At 39.0% G+C, this 23,737-nt stretch overlaps 1 protein-coding gene across 4 annotated transcripts in view; it reads right to left on the minus strand.

Annotated features, from left to right (window-relative positions):
* Window positions 1-23,737, minus strand: part of FRMPD4 (FERM and PDZ domain containing 4) — a 395,580-nt gene that overhangs the window by 97,709 nt on the left and 274,134 nt on the right. For all 4 annotated transcript variants that reach the window (XM_071430537.1, XM_071430538.1, XM_071430539.1 and 1 more), the window contains exon 2: window positions 10,786-10,902. In XM_071430537.1, the coding sequence (XP_071286638.1) occupies window positions 10,786-10,902 (117 nt within the window). The remainder of the gene's footprint in view (window positions 1-10,785; window positions 10,903-23,737) is intronic.

Raw genomic sequence — 23,737 nt, forward strand, 5'->3', positions numbered from 1 at the left:
TAAAATATGAGGATTCTTAGAATTATATTTGGGAGCTGAGAATTTTGAGTATAATTTTGCAGAATTTTTTATAAAAAGGGCAGTTTAAAACTAAATGAGAAGTAAAATTCAGTAAATTTTTGGTAGCTTCATCTTGTCTTTCTAAAACAAATTATCTTCCTGTTCTACAATATCAGTCCAGACAAGAACCTTTCACAGGAGGCTTACACTTGTTTTTCTTTACAGAAAACTGTAAATGTATTAACATAAGAGAAATTAATCCAACAGGATGAATTAGGCTTCCTAAGTGTTGGCTTTCATATACATCAGCATGCAGTTCTTTAGTACATGAGTGTCTGCTGGAAATACAGTATTTCCTGGCATGGCATAACACAGTAAGTAACTCATTTTAAATTCTATACATACACCATGATGAACTGATAAACTTCAACTGTGCTATTTAAACAGCAGCAATAGAATGTGCTAACTCTCATACCTTTTTTGTTTTTTCCCCAGCTCTATCACCCAGCTCCAGCACATTTTTCTCTCAGTGTCGTAACTACAGCTCTAGGGGAAATTTTCACCTAGCCTTTGCTGTGAAAGGTCTCAGTTCCATCACCAAGTATCAGACAGCTTTGCTTTATTTAATTTTTCAAGCTCATGGCCACTAAGGCCCCATGTGCAAGCTGCAGAAAACACCTTTTAGGTGTTTCTAGGCCTGTATTCCCCTCCTTATTTTTATATAGCCTAGTTTTATTTCATATGCAGAGTCTCTGTGTTTGCATCAATTGGGATACCAGCATGTGATCCAAGATAAGACTTTGCTTCTTACAAACCACTACCACTCTTCCAAACACTTCCATGGCTTTGCAGAACCAGAACTTGACACCTTTAATCTCAGTTCTGCAGGGACCACACTGTTTTAGGAGAGCCATGCTTGAAAAAACAGACTCCAGTGGGGACTATCATTGTCACACAAACTGTTTACAAGAATTAATTTGTTTTACACTCCCAGGAAGGGTATCTTGGTGTACCAAAGCAATGCTTCTACAAAAGCATTTACATGCTGCAATTCAATTCACAGATGAGCTGCTGTTATTCCATATGAAACACCTGCCTAGAACACTGTGTACTCCAATACTGAGGATTTAATCGTTGCACCTCTGTGTTAATGTACTCTGTGATCCTAGGTTAGAGTTCTTTGATTTTTTAATTTTTTTTTTTTAATACATGTTCTGCTCCAGAAGTGTTATTCCTTCCTAATCCACCTTCAAACACACAAGAGTAACAGTGCTCAGGATGCAATACTTCTCTGATTTTCATGGTGCAGTTTGTGTTTGGAGAAAACACAGAGGACTAGCTCAGAAACATCAAATTTGCTGTAGCAGAGGCCCAGAGTATGATTCCCTGTACTCCACTTAGGTATAATTACATCCAGACAACCCAAGGCAAATGTCTGAGCAAAAGCTTCTTCTATTCTGAGGAGTCTCACCCACATTCACACCTTCTTGTATAACCCCCCTCACCTTTCCAGTGTGAGAAATACTCTTGGTTCAGTCAGTGAGGGCTCTATGTGTGTGCAGAGGGGACTCAAAAACTGCAAGCCAGTAGAGAGGGAGGGAGCCACACTGCTGTGACTAGCTCCTGAGTTACAGCACACTAACCAGGTTAGGTACAGCTGCCTAAAAATGAAGTGAACTCTCTATTTTTCCATGCTCTAGTTAAAATAAAGCAACCCCACAAACCGTCATCTCCTTGCTATCATACCCTCCATTATAACAACGATTTATCCCAGCCAGTATTAACATCTCTTTGTCTGTCATATTTATGACTGCTGTATTTATGGCTAGAGCAACATCTCTTTGTGAAGGAAGGACAATTGTTAAATCATCCTCTCTTTTCAGGAGGTTGAGCTGATTTAGCAATACTTTTTTTTCACCATACCCGAGTAGTCTCTAGGCAAACCACTGACATAAACAGGTTGCTATACAATTTTCCTTCTTCTCCTTTCTAATTATTCAGGTTTGCTTTAAACAGTCCCTTCCATTTGTGCATTCCTGCTGCTGCTCATCTCTTCTAGACCCACTCCCCCTTCCACCATATGATCCTGTCCTTGAGTAGGTCAAATCCTTAGCAACAAATTTGTATTCAGTCTGAAAGAAGCAGAGTAGCACTCTTTCTCTAATAGCACACTATTCATATCGACCGTCCGTATTAGTGACAAGGGAATTTAAAACAAAACAACATAAAAGAGACAGAAAAAGCCAAGAATCGCCATACCAATCAGACCTGTTGTCCGCCTGCTCCAGTATTCTTTCTCTGACAGCACTCAGTACCCGCTTCAGAGGAAGGTGCAAGAAACCTTGTAATTATAGAATAACCTGATTAATACAGGAAGTTTCGTCCTAGCCCTAGGCAGTCAGCAGCTGACTCACCCGCTTGTCTGAAACATAAGATTTTATATCTGCTCTAATTTTTTTAATCCTATGTAATTTAATAGTGAAAGTCTTATTACAAATGTACTTTTCAAATGTACATTTCAATCCTATGAAGCATTTTAGGCTTTACTGTAACCTGTAGATGAGAGTTCTATTTGCTAATTATATAGGTTGCACTATTTTTATCACTGTTAAACTGCCTGCCATTCAATCTCATTGGATGTCCCTTTTAGGGACTCGGGAATAAGTGGGCCAGAGTGTGATTCCACTGCCTTTTTTCCCCTTGGCATCTCACCTGGGAGGGGAGGTGCCCAGAGAGGGGCACGGCACTCAGCCTTTGGCTGGGGGCACTGAACCGGCGCAAGGGCTGCCTGCTCACAGCCCTCACCCAAAGGAAAGGTGCCCTGCACAAGGCATGAGTGCCCTCATGAACGATGTAGCAGCAGCTGTGCGGCTCATATTTTTGTGAATATCACATAAATCCCCTGTGAATCCAGTCAACATTGTTGCTGTACTTAGAGATGAAAGAATGCAATGTGCTCAATAAAGTGCTGTGTAATATCATACCTACAGGGCAGAAGGGGGCTCCTGTGACTTCAAACTTTCATTATGGCTTTATGTACTATGGTAGTTTTAAGGTAAAATAACAACAGCCTTTTCAAAACCCAAGAAGATGAGCAGCACAGTAACAACAATCAAGGTTTTCTCTATATTTTACTTATAACTATTGATGGTTTTCAGAACCTTCCAACAATGCAAACACCTACAGAACACATATATGAGAAGGTTGGGGTAGGCTAGACATAAAAAAAAGAAAATAATGATTTAAATAAAAATTGCTGAATGGTCTGATCATCTTCTATGCTTATTTATTTTGAAGTAAAGTAATTTGCAGGCTGTGAGCCTCAGTTTTGCATCTGGTATAAATTAATGGTCCTTAATAAGCAGGATGCTTGATTGATAAGTCATTAATATCATTAATGATTGTGTTGTGTCATTCCACATTGCTGGCCAGCTATGAGAAGTGGGTGTACAAGCAGGAGCACACAGGCCAGACAGGATGCGTCAATAGGCACAGAGGTGAACTTTCAGAAAACACAACTGAGCTCCTCTTCTAAGCACAGCAGACACTAAAAGAATAAGATGAAGACTACTAAAGAAAATTTAGGTAAGTATTTGAGTATTGAAGAATATCATAACATTGTTTTATTGCAAAGAAATATTGTACCATGTATGCTTTGAGAATTTAGGATGTTGTGAGCTACAATAGTTATCCAAGAACACAAACACGTTACCTCTATTTTCTGTACAGGGCCAAAGCTGACATTTAAGAATTTCATGTTTCAGGAATAGCACAGCTACTAAGCCAAACAAGGACAACCTAAATGTAATGATTTCACAAGCTGAAAATCGTGGAGATTAAATATGCAGGATAACATACCTTAGAGAAAAGAATTAAGCTTGCCAGATGCACCTGGAAGAAGTCTAGAATTATATTTTGATGCTAAATACAAAAGCACTAGTGAACAACAAGGAGCTCAGGATATCAAAATATGATGTGCAGGTATACAGAATCATTTAGGTTGGAAAAGACCTCCAAGTCCAACCTTTGACCGAGTACCACCTTGTCAACTTGACCATAGCACTAAGTGCCACATAGAGTCATTTCTTGAACACCCTCAGGGATGGTGACTCCATCTGGGCAGTCCATTCCAATGTTTAACAACCCTTTCCATGAAGAAATTCTTCCTGATGTCCAAGCTGAACCTCCCCTAGTGCAGCTTGAGGCTATGTCCTCTCTTTCTGTCAGTTGCCTGGGTGAAGAGGCCAACCCTCATCTTGCTGTAACTTTTTTCAGGCAGTTGAGAAGGGCAGTAATTTCTTCCCACAGCCTCCTTTTCTCCAGGCTAAACACCCCAGCTCCCTCAGCAGGTCCTCATATGATTCAGTTCTCTAGATCCTTCACCAGCTCTGTTGTCCTTCTCTGCACATGCTTCAGCACCTCAGTGTCTTTCTTGAAGTGAGGAGTCCAGAACTGACCACAAGATTTGAGGTGTGGCCTCACCAGTGGTCAGTATAGAGGAGCAATCACTTCCCCAGTCCTGTTGGTCCCACTATTTTTGATGCAATCCAGGATGCTCTTGACCATCTCAGCCATCTGGGCACACACCAGCTCATGTTCAACCAACATACCCTCAGGTCCTTTTCCACTGGCCTGCTTTCCAACCACTCTCCCAAAGCCTGCAGTGCTGCAGGGAGTGTTGTGACTGAAGTACAGGAGCCAGCAGCTTGGACTTGTTCAACTGTCCCTGTCTGACCATCCAGGAGTCACTCTGTCACATTCACACCACCTAAGCTGGGACCAAGGCCCCTTCACAGCTACACAACCCACTCATCATCAGACCAGGTTTCCTTACCAGCTTGACCCCAAGTTTCCCATAGCAGAGTCTCACAGTCTTGATGCTTAGAATAATTTAATCATGGTGCAATAACAAAGTAACAGCTTGAGCTGGATGCCTCTGAGGAGGGACTCCAAAAGCAGGAAACCTGGGCTTTTATATCCTTACAGTTTTAGCACAGGGAAGTCAGGGATCCCTGGCTCCTGCTGTGCCTCTGAGTGTCACCTGCCTGGGCTATAGGGCCTGTGCCCTTTGCCATGCAAAGGTTGGCAGCTCACAGCCTGTAGTGGCAGCTCCCACCCCACAGAGCTCAACCTGCAGCTCCCACTGCAGCTGCACACCGAGCTGCCTGCATTGAGTGTAGTACTCAACAGAACCTCACACCACTGGCCTCACCCACTGATCCAGCCTGTCCAGATCCCTCTGCAGAATCTTCCAACCCTCCAGCAGATCAACACTCCCATCCCACTTGGTGTTGTCTGTGAACACACTGAGGATGCCTTGATCCCCTCATCCCTTAATAAAGACATTAAACAGGACTGGTCCAGTACTGAGCTCTGAGGAACCCCACCAGTGACTGGCCTCCAACTGGATGTGATACCATTTACTACTCTTCTCTGGGCTCAACCAAACAGACAGTTTTTTATCCAGTCAAGAGAGCACCTGTCCAAGATGTGGACTGCCAGCTTTTCCATGAGAATGCCATGGGAGACAGTAGCAAAGACTTTGGTGAAGTCCAAGTAGCCTACATCCTCAGAGTTTCCCTCATCCCCTAGGTGGGTCACTTAGTCATTTCAACTGCCCTAGCAACCACATCATATTAACATAAATAAAATTCAGAAAGACTTTTGACAGGTAGTACTCTCCCAGTTCTGCTGTGCACTCTAGACACTGATCTGTGGGTTCAAGCCAAGCAGTAATAATGCTGCAGGCTTTGATCTCTGGGTGTGCTTCCTTTAATTTCTTGTCTGGGATCCCAACTGTTTGCTGAGTTTGTTCCAGACTGGAGCACAGAAGCAAGCTAATATGCACAAAGTACAGATGGTCAGGGTCCTTGGAGTCAAATAGGGAGCAAGCCAAAGTGGAAACACAGACAGACACCATCATCCTCTCCCAGGCAATAGCAAGAATAAGTAAATACAATCAATAAAAATAATAAAGCAAGATAAAGTAAACACAACCAATAGCACCTCTTGCAAACAAGGATATGGCAATAAACTGACCTAACAGACCCCTCTATCTTGAAAATCTAATAACTAACTACACCTTAGTGGAACCAGTGTTACTTTAAGTTCACATGAGAAGGGCTGTACTTCCTTTCAGCTAATTTTATTTCACATTCTTTGGTCTTTATTTGAATGACAGAAACCAGATCCATGAAAATACCAAAGTATCTCATTCCTTAGGAATTAAACAGCAATAGGAATCAAAAAGGTATGACTTTTGAAGGCAGCAAATGTTGCTTCAACTTGCACCTTAAAGTGGAGCTGCAGGGCAGTTTAAGACAATACAAATCTGTTGCAATCCTATTCTCAAACCATTCAGATATTTCAGTGTGGCAGCAATGCTCAGGACCTGGTAATATCCACGGTCTGAGCAGGAGGCTGGACAGGCTGACCTTCAGAGGATTCTTCCATGCTAAACCATTCTGCAACTTCATCAGACCATGGAAAGGACTGGCTTAGAGCAAAGCCAACATAAAATTTATTGCTTTCTCCATAAGATTGACTTTTTATTAGCTTTTGCCTGTTTATTTCCCTCTATCAACTTCCCTCTAGATCTGACAAGCAGCAAAATTTCCACAAGGGAAAGGACAAAAATGTTCAGGCCCAAAAATCAGTAAGATCACAGCAGTAGCAAAAATAAGGACCTAAAATTGCTGTGAGTCTCAACCTTTTGTATACAAAATCAGCCAAAACCTTCTGCTCCTTCTGCTCCTTCTGCTCTCTGGAATACTATACTCACACAAAACCATTTTTAATAAGTGTCATGCTTTTATTCAAATCAACATTACAGAATTTCTCATAATCATATACTACACAGCATATATAATTGATGCAAATAAAACACTTAGGACTTTAAAGTGGTTAAATATACCATATTCAAATTATTTCCTATTAAAAGTCGAGTTTAATACAGCTTGTGGAGTACAGAAACATGCTGGGAGAATACTAGATGATTGCCCTCCTCCCATACCGAAATGTATTACTTATATCATAATGCTATTTCAAGTAAAAGGGGCAAGTTAAAAGGGAATGGGTGAAGTTCTGAAACCTTTATGTACCATGGCCTAAACTTAAGAAAAAATATTTTAGAGGTTTGCAAAATGACCCTGGTTGTGCCATCTGTACAAAGAGATAATGAATTGATAGCAACATCTGAAAATATTTTGATAAAAGATTCTTCTCACACTTTTACAAAAGCACTGCCTGGTGATCGAAGCTGCCTCTGATTAACTCATGTCAAAAGGGCTTTCAGAGATTTAAAAGAAATCAAATCTACTTCAGCAGAAAGAATAAACATCTCTTCCCATTCATGCCTTAAAGCATTTACACCAACACTATATAATTACATTTCATTTCACCAGAAGATCCTCCTGGATTCTCTGTTCCTCCCACAATTTCAAAATTACAATATGTCTGCTTGCAGTTGAATGGATATGTACATATGGCACAAAGTAAACGATTTCATTAAAAAGCAGTTAATGTCGCTATGAATTATGTTTCTTCTTTGTACAGAACTCACATACATTTCATTGTGATAATACCTGGTTTATACATCTTTAATCAAAACCAAGCAAAGTATTTGAATTGCTTCTTCTCCTTCAGTGTGATGCAATTTGTTAATCTGCATGGCTATGAAAAGCCTTAGAGACAATAAAAATGCCATCTCGCTGATCTCTCTCCTGTCTTTATTGGCATAATAGTCAACAATCATCTCACTATATCATTCCTAAAATCTAGGTGTGAAAATGAAGGAAAGAAAATTAAATTCTGTTTTAATCTATATAGTCTCATGTAGTATTTGCAAAAACAGTTGTTTGGAAAGCCAGAGAGAGATTCTCTGCCAAATAACAGTCACTGTAAGGACAAATACTATGTGCAGCTCCACAGAGGAATCACTGGCAAGTCACTGGCTCTATTTAGTCCTTGGTCACTCTTCTAAAACCAAGATATATCTAATACTACTGGAACTACCCAGTCACATTGTAGTAGCCACCTGGGCTGATCTTGCCTAGTAATGGTGGATGGCTGCTAGCAGTACATGGCTCCAAATGGTTTCCTGATTTCATTCTGTTTCCAAAAGTCCTGGCTTTTAGTGCATTCCTTACATCATTTCATGAAAGATGCATTACTACTCTGGAAGCACACCTGTGCACATGCTACAGCCAATGCTGCTGCTGTGAAGCATTTGATACTGTAGGAACACGTCCTGTAGGAATGTGTTCTATAAACCATGCAGTGTGTTGGTATGTAGCAGTGTTCACCTGGCACCTGAAACTGCTCAGAGCTTCCAGTGGGTTGGAAAGTCTGGCACAAAACATCAAAGGCTTCCATAGATCACTTTCTATAGAGGTCTCATGCCCTTTACCTCTCAGAGCAGACTATTTTTCTCCATGTAGTCTGCTATCCACATACAGAGAAAAATGGAAGGAAGACCAGAGCCCAAAAGAGAACAAAAAACAAGCACCTTGTAAGAGCTTGAGAAAAAAACCTGGAACAACCACCCCAACAATAAAACAACCACCCCAACAGCAAAACAACCACAGGCCTCATATTACTTAAGGCATAATTTAGCACTCCCAGTTATGGATTTTTTTTTTCCTAGATGCAATTTTCTCAATTTAAGAGAGAGATGTGGCACTTTAAGGTACTAAAAGCCATTAAAAAAACCAAAACAAAATAATCATTAGCTACAGAGGATTAGTAAACATTCCCAAATTGCAAAATTAATGAGTACTAAGGCAGTGCTTTTTGTAAGCTGAAGCTGTTGACAGCTACACAACAAGTGCAGAATCCCATTATGTGACCAGTGAGAAAAGAGGAGCAATCAAATGTAGCACCTCTCCTCATAATCAGGATATTAATCCTTCAAATGAATCTCATTCACACAGATGAAAACACACCAACAGTCTGCAGAAAATAAGAATGAGATGTGCAGGTATCTTCACTAACTTGAGTAACAGAAACAAGAGTCTCACATCTCCACAGTACTTTGGAGGCTCACCTCTACTTCTTGGAAAGCCTCATTAACTCAGGCAGAAAACCTATGCTAATACAGTTATATTGTGCCTGGCATTCAGCTTCATACTGCCCATCTTTCAGACATCCAAAGCATGACAAATACTTGTTGAAGCAAGAAAACAACATTTCAAAGTCAGCTTCCGAGCCCTCATTAACCCAGAAAATTTGTTCCAATTTGGACAGGTCTGAAATTGCTCTAAATCTTGAAAGCCTTCAGGTCACCAGGCTGCTACAAATCTTGCTTTGGCTCTGAAAGCAAATGCCTCCTTAGGAAGCCAAGGCATAGCCTGTGGGCAAAAAGGCTAGGGAAGAAAAGCACAATTACAGGGATCTTCAGCCTTATGCGTTACAGTTATTTTTTTGCAGTTGAAGGATCTTGAGAGAATTAAAGATTTTTAACAGTCAATTAAAAATATGTTTGATCTTTCTACTCTGTGTTAAAAGAATTTTATTTCTCATCCATGACTTTTTCAAACACCTGCAAGTTTCTAAATAGGTTGATAAAGACAAAAATTAAATAATTAAAAAGCAAAAACTTCACAAGAACTGAATCAAAATGCTAACCTTAAAAATGAAATGTAAGCTAAAAAAAGAATGCCAAGCAGCCAATGGTTCTGCTAACCCTACCCTCTCCCTATTTTAGTGAAGAAATTCCAAAGCCACCTAAGAGTACATTTGCTAGAACAGCAAAATGTGTTTTATCCAAGGTACCTCAGTGATCTAAAAAAATAATTACACACAGCTTACAATGGGAAAAGAAAAGCCAATTATGTTTACAATTATATCATACATATTGATATTTATTTTTAAACCAGAGCTAAAAACTATGGGAAAGCTAAGAACTAGTATATTTACTATGATCCAAACATAGTAAATATTTACTAAACATTTACTAGGATCCAAACATTCACTTTCTTATTACCAGTATAATGAATATATTAGACAAACCAAAAGACCTCACAGTGATGCCTTGGAGTGGCTACCTAAAACAGAGGCTAGACAAAATTAAGAGTATAAAAGTGGGTCTTCATTTAAGGCCTTCAACAGGTGCACCTTCAGCAGTCAAAACCCTCTAGGGGGCTTTTCCCAAGATGGACAACAGTCACAAGTTAAAAGTTTGGTCTATTTCCATATCAGGGGTTAATCCTCCAATTACAGTTTCAGGTAATGAAGTAATTTACTCCAAGTTTGCCCCCTCCCCTTTCACTGTTGTTTACATCTCTCTGGGCCTGAGACAATAAGGTGTCCTTGAGTTTCAGGCCTAGAGAGGAATTGCTTTGTCTGAATAAAACGGGAGAACAGTAGCTGACAGGCTGTGGAGTTTTAGAGTTATACAACTAAAGCAGTACAGGATCTGAAAAATATAAAAGCTAAATCCTAAGGCATCAACCTGAAGAAGAGTGGGAAGTCTCAGTCAGAACTGACCTTCTGCCTCATTCTTTAAACATGGCTTTTTTTTTTATTCATCTTTTGTTAATGACCTTACTTGTAATTCTCAAAGAAATACAGGTCCTTATATTATCAATATTCTCTTGAGCAAATGAAGTAACCAAATACCAAAGCAAAGAGCAGAAAGCACAGTCTGAGCTACTCCTGTGCCATAAATCAAAGCAGTGAACATTAACTGTGTTGGGCTGAAGCAGGAATTGGGATTCCAAGGGGATACAGTTGAGAGCAGGGCTGCAGTGCTGTGCCCACACTGCACAGCTCCCACTGCCCCCTTACCTGATGAAGTAATCTCTTCCATCTCTGTTAGCCGTCATCTCCCATCCATAAGGTGTCCCCTGGTTCAAGCTCCAGGTCCCTGAAGGCTGAGGCCAGCCTGAAGATTTATTCCTGTGGCTGCAATTTTGGAAAATGTGAAGGGGAAAAGAGAGGGAAAAAAAAGTTATTTCTCTCTTGTACTACCTATGATTCACTTGACATCCAAGTACTTTCATAGTTGTGAAATACAGAGTCAAAACCCAGGCAAGGGAACAGAGGTTAGCAGATCTATTTACATTTATGATATTCTTTCAGTCAGTAGAAAGATACACTCTCATTTCTAACAGTCTGAGTTCAACCCTTTGGTTGGTGAATTTGTCATTCTCCCTCATTCCCACATACACAGTGCTAATTTTCAGTCTTTTTTAATAAAAGGAACAGGAAGCATTTTCATTCATCACCATTCCTTGTTCAAATGCCAGCTCTCCGCACAGTTTTAGGGAAAAAAACCAAAATCAAACCAAACCACCCACTGCATCACTGCAGATCACACACACAGTGCAACACCTGGCATGAAAAGGAGCATGAACCTTCTCTCTGTTAGCAAACCATTTTATTGCTTCTTGTGTTGGAACGAGGGAAGGCCATGACACTGCTGCATAACATGCTAAATTGACTGAATATGTGAATCTCCTTGCACTTGATCATTATCCATTAAGCTCTCCCACCAAATAACCTTTAAAAGGCTGCAGCATCTCTGAGCCCACACACTGTTTTATCCCACTGCTCCAGCACTGTCTGCTAGTATTCCCACTCCCAAAGAAGAGCCCAGCAGCACTCCCAAGTGACAGTGTTTCCCCAGTAATCTGAAATGTTTTGTGAGGTACTGACTCTACACAAAAAAAGATTCAGCTAGCAAGGATCCACCATAGTTTCTCACATGTCTGCACACATGCTTTTCCCCTCACTTGCAGGTATTAAGGTAGATATTACTGCATATTCCTACTTTCTCCTGTGGGACTAAGAGGTTCAGAAGACAACAAACTAGTCTTTTGGAAAAATTAGTCAAGCCATTAATATCTATGTGCAATCTGAAAAGGAAAGAGCAGGAAGAAGAGGCAGGGCAACCAAAAAATCTAAAGGCCAGCTAAGGGCATGTGACAGGCAAATAAGAATGAGCACCCAACACTGAATACAATCTGAAATTTTGACATGAAAACCAAAACCCTATGAAATAAGAGCATGTTTTGAATTAGTTGACTTCCCCATTTCTGTCTTTTCTCCATCCATCAAATATATTACAGCTTAGTTTTATGTGCTAGATTTATTTAAATTCAAATTGTAGCAAGGAATTTACTTCCTCTTGCCACAGATAGAGACATAAGAAATTCTTTCCTTTAGAGAAACAGAGCACAATATAACCTGACAAACTCTCCTGAAGGAACAGAATTGGTCTCCACAGACAACTCAACAAGTGATTGTAAATTGCTAAATTCAATGAAGTTGTGCATAGTTAATCTTTCCCAAAGGAGGAATGTATCATTAAAAACAAACTAGCTGCTCAACCCTCCCCCTTCATTTCAAGGATTAATCACAATTGAGAAAAAATATGGTGCTTCAAAATATAATTTACATGTAAAGTAGACCATTACAATGGAATGCTAGGTATCATTTGGTTTATCAATTACATTAAGTACTCTATCTTCAAGGAGTAGAAAAACATTTCTGTAACCATATTCAAACACTGGTATTTGCCCTAAGGCATGATTTAAATCTAATATTGAAAATGTTAGAATCCTTAAAAAAAATAAGTTCTTCAAGGCTATTCAAACACATAAATGTCAAATATGATACACTACCCCAGATAAATGCAACTAGTCCATTTCTGATCCAAGGAATTGATTAGAAAACAGTCATACAAGGAACAAATCCAATACACTTTCAACACTTTTCTCATGCAGTTTCTTGTTAAGCTGAGCATAAACATTCCTTTTTCTCCATATGCTTGAGAGACAAAGGAAGAGTCCCTCCCTTCTTTGACAGGAGCCACTCTACAATGTGAGAATGTCAGCTTAACTACATCTACAGACTTCAAATAACACTTTAGAGTATTTGGAATCCTAACCACTGCAGTTAACTAAATACACTAGAATGTAACCTTTTTTATCAACACTGTATAAATGGATACCCATCCATTTAACAGTTTTCATTTTAATTAGATGTGTTTCACAAACCCTGTGCTATAATTTCACCATCTGTTAAATGGATACAGTGACATTTAAATTCCCAAGTAAAGTACATCAAACTATCAGATAATTTGTCAGAGCATAGGACAGTGATGATGATCAATATTGTAACTCTCTGCATTCAAATTAAGGGCTCATCTTTGGAAGGATTATAGTATTAGTGAATTTTAAGGTGCATCTAATTCCCTTGAAAGCTTTCTTTGAGCCCTTAAAACATTAATGGTGTCAGAACCATATCATATATGACAGGTAATAACTGTCCTACTTAACTATAAATGTCTACATCTGATCTACTCCTCCAGACTTTCATAAAATCAGTGGGATAGAATTTAGCACTTGAGACACTGTATGCACCTACATTAGATGTGTGCAAATTCACAGTGACTCCACAGGGCAAAAAGACATAATTTTTCCTACAGCTATTGTGCAATTCAATAATAAACACTCACATCATAACAATAAAGCAAGGTCTTTACTCTCAGAGGTGGCTAGGATTCCCATCTGCCAGTACAGTCTGAAAAAAGGAGCAAGTGAACTGCATTTTTTTCTACACCTCCCTTCACTTGTTGAATATAATTCTGCTTGCCTGCAAGAATTCTCTTCAGTGGCCACTATGAAGGGCAAAAGATGGCAAAGAGGAGATAAATGCCAGGAATGATAAGCAAGTCAGACATTTCACCTGGGGGAAGAACAAAGTCATCTTGGTGATCTTTAAGTCAAAAGGATGCCTTATTGGTGAGGAAGATCATCAGGCCCTGGGAGATCCCAGTCCAAATTCTACTTCCATGCTGGTGACCTTGGATAAACCCCTCAGCCCACTGATCCCCATTTCCTTCCTGCACAGGCAAAGGAGGAGCACACCAAGGCTGCCTAGATTTATGACACTTACAAAGACCAAAAAGACAAAGAAAATGCACCTTCTACTTCAGGTGCCTCTGCACTCCTGGCACTGCTGTTACTCCCTGCCTGTTGTCCATCACCCTCCCTGCCTGCTGATGGCAGTGGGCAGCCTGGCTGCTGTAGAGCCTTTAGGAGCACAGCTCTTGGGTGTCAAACTTCACTGTGAAAGCTAGGCCAGCACCATGCCAGCAGGGGTCTGAAAAAAAGGCAGAATAGCTAAAATATCCCTCAACCTGCTTTTTGCTATTCCTACTGCAGAAATATAAAACCTGATCTCTCCGAATTCCTTGACATTAAACAATCAGTTCATTAAATCACCAAAGTAGTGATCACTGATGTGGTGTGTAAGGAATCAATGTGTCCTGTGGAGGGACATTCTGATTGATAATGCAATAGCTTTGCCACAGCAAACATCTTCAGGTCAGCCTTTTTTCTGCCCTGTGCTTGAGTAATGACCTGAAACATGAGATCATATGTAAAGTCTCCTGCACTGTACCAGTGATATGCTCTTTATGTGATATGCAGAACATACTCAGCATAAACCATGCCTTAACAAGAAGTGCAAATCTGTAGCATTATCCACTTCTTTTTTAAAGATCAAAACTAGAACAGTTTGAAGTTTTAAAGCACACTATTAAAGCCTAATGTCCAGAGCAGTTCAGGTAGTGTGAATAATGAACACAGAAAGCAACACCATTTCTTCTTTCAAATGTGGAAAAAATGTTTAAATAGGTTGAAAAATTCAATTTTTAAAAAATAGTATCTACAGACAATAACTATGTAATATTGCCCCAAACTGGTTTTTTTTTTTTTAACCAGCAATTGGAGATTCCTCAATAGCTCTTTGCTATAGAAATCTTGACAGACTTTTTAACTGTGCCACCTCTATAGTCCAAGCCTGTAAATTCTGTTATAAATATAGTTCTTCCCTGAACTAGTGGAAATTAAGCTCTCAGGCTGAAATTTTAAAACAGCATAAACTGGCACTGACACAAAAGCATTCCCATTTTCCCAGCATCTCCTGCTTCACATCACAGTTACTCCTGTGCCAATGAAAGTAAACTGGTTCACCTTAAAATTAGCAGCTATTTTTTTTCCATTCAGATTCATCTCTGCTTACTTCATGGCCTCACAGGGGGTCACATGGCAGCAAAAATAAATGGTAGAACTGCATTCTTCAGAGTGTTCTTAGGTAAAGCACTCCATTAAATGGACTATTCCAATTGTATTTAGCATATTTAATGTCTAATGGGGCACAACACTCAGTACACAGTTGGGACATGTCTTCCAAAATGTTCCCAACAAAGCAGCTCCCCTTGAAAACTCCCCCTCAACACAACTACAAAAAAAAACCAAAAAACACTCTCAGCTTTTTTTTCCTCTGCCTTATTATCTCCTAGTGTTGCTTTTAGTTAATATCTGTTAGCTCACAGCACAGGCTATCAAAAACTGAAATGATACACAGTTTCTGACAAAAATCTTCATAATTCCTTAAAAATCTCTGTATGTGGAACCATATAGAGCTCTATGATTTTCCTAAATATAAATAATTTGAAATATTAATATTCTATGCCTACTTTCTCTTTATGTATTAGTAACTTTTAAAGCATCTACCTTGGTTTTCCTCAGTTGGATTAAACTAGTTGAAGGATTATACTCTAATGTTTTATAGCAAACCCTTGAACTGCTCCAGCTGTGGTGGATGGCTGAAATAACAGAATGTTTATTATGGGGATTCACATTATAATGTCATGTTTACCATTTGGATATTCAATGTCCTGGAATCATCTTGTTCAACATCTTGAAGTTTCTCATAGTACCCCCTCACACACAGGAATAAATTTTTCCTGAAAGCACTGTCAGCAGGGGCAGCAGTGACTCACACAAGGCCAACCACGAAGCACAGGCAGCTCAGCGCTGCAGATGGAGTAACAGCATCAATACACTGGCTTCCTTTACATATATTAATATTTACATGAAGAAAAAACTTCCAAAATTTGAGTTTTGCCATATAGCCTGGCTTCATTTCAACTCTCCATTGGTACAAAAGCCACACTGCACTCCCAGAGATGCTTATGGAGGACACACAGCTCAACAGCTCAGAGGTAATTCTAGCCACAACAATCCCAAGGAGGTACCAAGAGGAACACCAGAGATAAAACATTTTGTATTATTTGTTTTAAAAAGCAAGAACACCATACCTGAAGTATCTGCAGGGCATGTCTATCTGCAAATAGGAAACATTATTGTGACACAAGTGGAGTTCAGTAACCGTCTCTCTATGATATTTAATCTTCCACTGCCTCAGGAATGAAACCCCTCTTTCTCAATCCAGTTCTCACCCTCTCCTGTCCCAGAAGACTACAGCAATACTTTTACCTCCATCATACCACTTTAACTTGAAAAAATGAGAAATGGAAGTTTTAAAGAATCTGTAGAGATACTATCAAAATCAATCATCATACCCTGCTATTGAAACTCTCCTGAGGGGCACACAGACATGATGGACAATAGTTTCTGGATACAAGATCAAGGACACTGAAAGACTTCGTGTCTTTGAAGAGATGAGTCCTATAAAGCCCCAGAGAAGTAGTCCTGCCAGAAACTCAAAAGAAGAAAATTAACTGCCCCAGACACCTTCTGCTATAGTAAAAAACTTAATTCATGCTGAGTCTCTTATTACTAAATCATTTCAGTACAGAAGGGAACCCTAATGACTTCAGATATCCTTTGTCTTCTACAACCCACACGCTTTCAAATCTTTTGATGGGTAAGAAAGCAGAAAGGTTTTAGTCCTCATCTAAATGTGTCCTATTTTTGAAATTTTGTATGTCAGTTAAAAGAAATTTGATGAGTATCATCCCACAAATGAGTTTAGAGTTTCACGCTTGTAATTAACCCATCACCAAAGGTAGAATTGTTGTCCAAGACTGCCTTTCTTATTTGATCATAAGAATAAAATGCTAGAAAAATATTTTTGCCCTTTGAAACCTGTCATTCTCAATAATTTTGCAACATAGCCATGCTCTGGTCAAAGGTAGAATAAGATTGCTGTATTCTACACACTTGCCTGAAATTTTCTCACTGCATCATCAGGAAAATGCAAATGCTATTCAGAAAATAAAGGCATTCACCTTTCTTGTACCTTGTGTTGGTTTTTTCTATTTTCCTAGTAAGGTCTATGAATAAAACCAAGTTGCCTTGCACTGGTTGATCAGAAATTATCTGCAGCTCAAAGTTTTTCTTTCTTAGGCATTAACTACTCCCCAAACATTGGCTGAAACAAAAAAAAATCCAAACTTTTTTTTCTCCTGTCCTCACTTTCCATCACAGATGCTCTGAATTATTCACAATTTCACCAAGTACCACTCATTCTTACTCCAAACAGACAACAATGCTAAAGGCTTCAGTCGACCTTTAAATCCTTCAGGGGACCAGAGGAAACCTCAAGTACAACTCAAAAATTCACACTGAATTCCTCTATAGCAATTCACAATTGTAGAGAAGCTACATTTCTAGAAAGCCCCACATAAGATTGTTTTTGTCATAGATTTCATTAGCTTCCATCTCCTCAGTGCCTAAAACAGATTTTTTCTAAATGGCAGCCTATGCCAAGATTGAGAACAGAAGACACTCCAATGAATTATGAATTCCTCCTCCAGAAGTCACTGCTCCTGCTGCCAGTCATGAGACAGCAAGGGTCCATGATGTGCAGCTGATCTGAATCATAAAGCATCCAATCCCTTTTACCAGGGACTCCATGGGGAACACTTGTGTCTGCTCTCCTGCCATACAAGCAGGAAATACAGCAGCAGGTGCCCATCACTTCATCAGGGAAAAAAGAGGGCAGTTCCACATGGCCACAAAAGTCTATTTGTGAGTCATTCACAGGTTCCAAACACTTCAGCATCAATTTTAGACTCCTGTCTGTATCACAGGCAGTACAGAACGATGAAGCACCACTGGATTTTAAAAATGTGCACTGTACCCATTACACACCTCACTGTACAAGGAATGGTTCCTCTCAGTCTGAAACTACAACAACATTATGTTACCTCCAAACAAACTTTGTTCTAAGGATCTATGTGTAGAATATTTTTCACCAAGTATCTTCCAAAATTTCATTTTTGCTTTCCTCTCTCTTCTCTAACTGATATGTGCAAAGAGACAAGTAACCAAACAGCACAGTGAAGTACCTATGGAGCATGTTTGTTTCAGTTAGATAGAAAGCTCCTCAGAATTGAGTGTTGGCTGCTCAAAGAGCCACTGTTGTCCTCTGTGGACCCATAACTATCAAAGGTACAGGCAGGAGATTGGGACAAGGTATGAAACAAACCTTGTGAGGCAATGCTGGACTGTTCCAGGCACTAACAACCTCCACATGCCTTGGAAAAGGGCCAAGGCAAAGGTCATGTCATTCCTTGAAGTACCTTGCCTGCCCCAGAATGCTTCCTTTCCTTGATTCCACAAAAAGTTATAAACTCTTTATCACTGACACAGCTGTTTCTTGCACTGCCCAGGTCCATGTAAGGTGAGTCTTCCCTTTTAGCAAAAATTGTGCACGTACTCTGATTCTCCACAGTCATTGGTGCCCAGTTAATGCACTTTCATGTCTGTTATTTGGTTTGTTCTGGGTTTTATTTGGTTGGTTGGTTTAATGGGCTTCTTAAAATATCTGATACAGGTCACATCTTTCATTTGCCTGTCTCTTTTCGCTCTATGTTTTACATCCATTATTATTAAAGATGTGGCCCCATTTCATAGAAAACAAAAGTCTCCATCATATTTTCTTTTAGACTGCCAGGACTTTCATTTAAAGCACGCTGACCCCATCCAAGTCCTGAAGGAATTGCTTTCACCTCCAGAATTTTGTATTGCTAAAGCCAGAAATTACCCAAAGCAGCAAGTAATGGTTGGGACTTGGATGCCTGTGAAAGGCTCTTTGACATTCTGTTCCATAGGATGCTTTAGCTTCATGCTAATGTGAGCTAGTAAGTGAAAGTCTCTAAAAGCTGATGTGTGAGAGATGTTTTTCTCTGTTTTAATGGGGATTTCAACCTTAGGCTTTCTCAGGCCTACTCAGTAATTCAGGAGGAAAAAAAAGTTCAAGAAAACAAACTAATGAAAGCACATGAAGCAAATTTGTCTCTTTCTCATTTAGTAAATGGAGTATTGATATTTATTTCTAAATCTTCTGAAAAACCTTTTTAATTTTTTTTCCTCCCTCAACCTAGTACATGCAGGAAATCTTACCATATGATATGCAGCATACCCCCAGAGCAGGCACCAAATTAATTATTCATAAAATGCGATCCCTGACAAAATCACAACTATGATCATATGCTGAATTTTATCTCACATATGATTTTTTCTTGCTTTAATGTGCTGTTACTTCTGCTCTCAATGAACATTTGTCCTCTTACCAGTTTTGCAGTAACATGCAGCCATGAGTCACCGCTGTGTTTCAGGCAGAAGTGCAGGAATTTTGCCATTTCTGCCTTACGAAAAAAATGATCCATAAAGCCTCTGGTAGAAATGCAGTCTAGCTAATTGACTGCATTGCTACTAATAATGAGAGTTTATGGTAGGAGAGAGTAGAGCATTGCAAACACAATGCTGTAAAGTGGCATAATATTTTAAATAAAAATAACAGTATAGCACATAATTTCTTACTACCTCTTACACAACTGTCCATTTTATGCCATAAAAATTTGAGGTGTATATAGTTATTAAAATTCAATTTTGCACATAGCATTTGGAAAAGCTAAAGTGAATCTCATTTTTCTGCATAGTAAATTTCAAATTATTTTCAATACCTTTATATGAATACAATCTGCCTGCTGTGAGAAAAATGGACAATCATACACTAGAAAAAGCAGCTCCAAAAAATTTCAAGCACTTTTTGATAAATTATTTCTATTTCTGTAAAGATATAGAAATATGTTTCAGGCCTGTGGTCACCTGGAAATTCTTCATGGCATACCGTTGCTGGAAGGGGACATTTTAGTCTCTGTAGGAGAGTGACCTTGCATTAGAAGCATGAAGTGAATTGCCAAAAAGGAAACAAATTTGCTTTTGTAAACCTGGATTAAAGCCTAACTTCCTACTGCTTGGTTTTGGTAGGAGGTCTTTCTACATCTCAAGATGAGCTCCATCAACAAAATAGTAGAACAAAAGATCTGGCTGGATCTTAAGAGAAGAGTATTGCAGAGAAAAGAGAAGAGTGAGAACACCCTCATATTTACCAGTTCTTCAGATTTCTCCTATGACTTAATCTCCCCCCTTCCAATTTCTTGGGAAATAAAATGAAATGGCCAATAAATTACATAAAAGTAGCCTATCTTAAATAGATTTTGTAAATGAAATTAAACCAATGCTATCCTCTTAGTTTTGGAGGTGAAAGAAAAGTATATTTTAAATATTTTCCCTACACAGAAATCCAGCAATAAAAAGCATCACTGCACATTGATTATAGAAGTTCTAAAAGCTAAAGGGCAATCTCCTTACAAAACACATTTGACCTTGAAATGAGATGCAGCCACTGACCACTGGCTAAGTTTGCTTTCCATAAGCAGCATTTCCCAGCATTTCCCATTCAAAAATCTTAATTACCAAAATAATCAGTCTGCTAGGCTTAAATCTAATTTCAAATACTACATACAAGAACATGATTTCAGTTCAAGAACATGATTTTTAATTTGTAGATTAAAAATACCCCAAAAGCTCAATATTCCACTTGCCTTTAAACCAAAATTCTCAAAACTGGGAATATATGATAAAATAGCCATCCTGCTATTAAAAGGTTAACAACACTAGGCATTTTTCTATACTTCACTCCCCAGCAAAAGTTACAAAGAACTTCAGAAAAGGACCAGATAAATTGTGTGCTGAGCAATCTGCTTACATTCTCAAAACATATGCAGAAAAGCCTGTGTTTCTCCTGCTAGCACGCTAAAAGGCTGGGATTTTTTAATTCTTTTCTTTGAGTTCCTTTGTATTTCTCCATAGTGAAAATAATGGTTTATATGGCAACATACTTAGAAATATTGTAAGTAAAGGACGTGTTATGTAGTAGTCAGACATTTTCACCAGGGGTAAGAAGCCTGCATCCAGACAGGAGGTTATTTAAAGCACTCTAAACAACACGAAAATCTGAAGCCATTTCATTCTTAGGAAATTACCACTTGGCATGTTGTGCTGCAGAATTATGTCACAAACCAAGGCATGTGTAAAACCTTAACAAATGAGAAAGAATTATTCAGGAGTGGGTTGTTAAAACTTTTCCCTTAGCCTTAGTGACTTCACGAAGTGTGAGCCAATAAAGTGGAACTAAAGTCTCATGTTTCAACTTTATTTTAGAGCTTACATACTTAAGGGCAAGCGCACTACTTAACTATATACATCAACAGAATCTGAGGTGCCTTGAAAACTAACTAATGTAATTTATTGAAGATCTGAAGCTGTGCAGATCCAATACAAAACTGGAGACAAATGATCTCAGAGCATTCACCCTTCAATATATCCCAGGCCAAACCACAGGGGAGCTTAGAACAAGGTGGGCAGAACATGCATCCATATGTGACAGAGGCAGATTCCCATGACAATTGATCTAGACATTTGCTCAGGAATTATTTTCAAAATATTTTTTCCTGCATTCTCTACTGGTTAACATGCATGTCTTCCTGAAATTCCAAGGAAATGACTACTTTCCACACAAGAAGCTACAAATGTGTAAAGTTGCGAAAGAAGGACAGGAGACAAAGGAAAAAAAATTCTTGGTTGCAAATGAATAAAAAGAAAACCAGAACCAAGGCAAACTTAAATCTCTGACAAGAGCCCCCTCTATCCCAGAAAACCAAGGAGCACCAGTAACATTAATCTTCTCTGTCAACTTAGAATCACTTTTTACCCATTACTCAGTTTACAGTACACTTGGTGAAGTCAGTGACTGCACCATTTCCTTTTGCCTGCCTTTAAGATTAGCAGCAAGGCTTAGAGTTCAGCTTGAATGATGTTTCTAGTACCAAACCACGTGGCTGTCTGCCATTTTCATGTCACACAATGACCAGCAAAAGCTCTTGCTGAGCTCTGAGGCAGCAGTGTTCATGCTCCAATAGCAGCCTACACACTTACACACATCACAGAATCACAGGACAATTCTGTTTGGGAGGGACCTCACAAGGCCCTCCAATTTCCCACTCAAAAAAATTCCCTCCAAGGGCCTCACAGCTCCTCCAATTTCCCACTCAAAAAAATTCAGCATAAAAAACTGTGAAAAATAGGTATTACACCAAAAACTAATTTACCTGGAGTTATATACTTTAACTCTATATCCCTATCCCATTAATCACAAAGCAAAAGACAGAAAAAGCAAAATTTGCTGATTCTATTCTTTCCTGTTGTTTGGTTTGTATCCTGTTCTTTCCCCATCACTGTTTCCTAACACAGTGATTTTTTAAACATAAAGTCTGGAAACAAAAACCTGTAACACAAAATGCATGTTTTTTCTTTAATTTGATTTATGACCTGAAAAACATTCTGAAGGCAGACATTACTTTTACAACCAAAAGAGAAAATATAATTGTGAAATGTTGCTGCATAAAAAGCTCCTGAATACCAAGACTCCAGCTATCTAAATACCTAATATCTTATGATGTTAATCCATCTAGGTAAACAGACTTATAAATGTCTTCTAATAGCAGGTTTTTAGAAATGAAATTACACATACACACAGGAAAAAAAAAACCATAACCTAAATCTTTCCTCCTCCAATTTGCACCAGTCCTTGGTTATATGCCATGGTAGGATTTTGGGTACATATGCTTGTGCATATTCTGGCAAGCTACAACTGCATTGCTACTGTGACAGCTACTACAAAGTCCCAAAAAATCTCTCTCAGCTCTCTGCAAGTGATAGCTAATGAAAGTGATACAGCCAGAGGTACAGCAGGCTGAGCTAACCTACTTACAGCCACTGACAAGCAGCTTCCTTAAAGATCTTGGAGCAGAAAATTGAACTTTCCCTGCAGAAAGAAAACTAGAGAGACACTGCGACTTACACGGGTTTAATGCTGTTCTCTGACAAAAAGCTGTAGTGCTTCTGGCTGTTTCCCTACAGTGATGTAGATGAATCTGTTTGCAGGTTGTAACTGCATGTTACTCCAATCAAGGAGTGCACCTACACACACACTCAGATGGAGTCCAGTTCTTTGATAGTACGCATTCTCTAAATTTTCAGTTCTCAGAGCTTGCTCTTAATTGCATTGCTAAGAGGAATGAAATTAGGCACAATATCAATACAGGAAAATCTGAGGGAGAGCATACAGAAACACTAAAGTTTAGCAGTCAATGCAATTCTGAAATGAACTTTTCAGTGCAGAAACTGCTTGGAGTCACCCAGCCACACATAGGTTTAATCCATTTAAGGGGTGATATACACATTGTTCCACCTACTATTGTATTGTTTCCCAATAACTTCACAACATATTCCATAAATTAGGTCACCTCATACCAACAGGGAATGAAAGAGATATGTTCAATTGAACTGACCCCAACATCAGCACCACCTGTATCGTGTCAGGCTTTCATGAGACAGTCTCAGCACAACAGATATTCTGGAACCAGTGAGCTAAAGGTTTAAAAATTATTCAATGGGTATATGTGATTTTCACAATAAAAAAATGTGTCATCTTTCTGAGTTGCAAGAAAGAAGACAGAAAAAGAAGAAAAATGGTAATTTTGTGTTCCCCTTCACTTTAAGGAATATGATGAATACAAAATGCGGGAAGATTTGGGAAGAGGGAGTAAGCAAAATTGTTCTTCTCTTGC

The sequence above is a fragment of the Agelaius tricolor genome, unplaced genomic scaffold (genome assembly GCF_023055355.1).
Source record: "Agelaius tricolor isolate 1412-34295 unplaced genomic scaffold, bAgeTri1.0.p SCAF_7, whole genome shotgun sequence".
In the NCBI taxonomy this organism is placed as follows: domain Eukaryota; kingdom Metazoa; phylum Chordata; class Aves; order Passeriformes; family Icteridae; genus Agelaius; species Agelaius tricolor.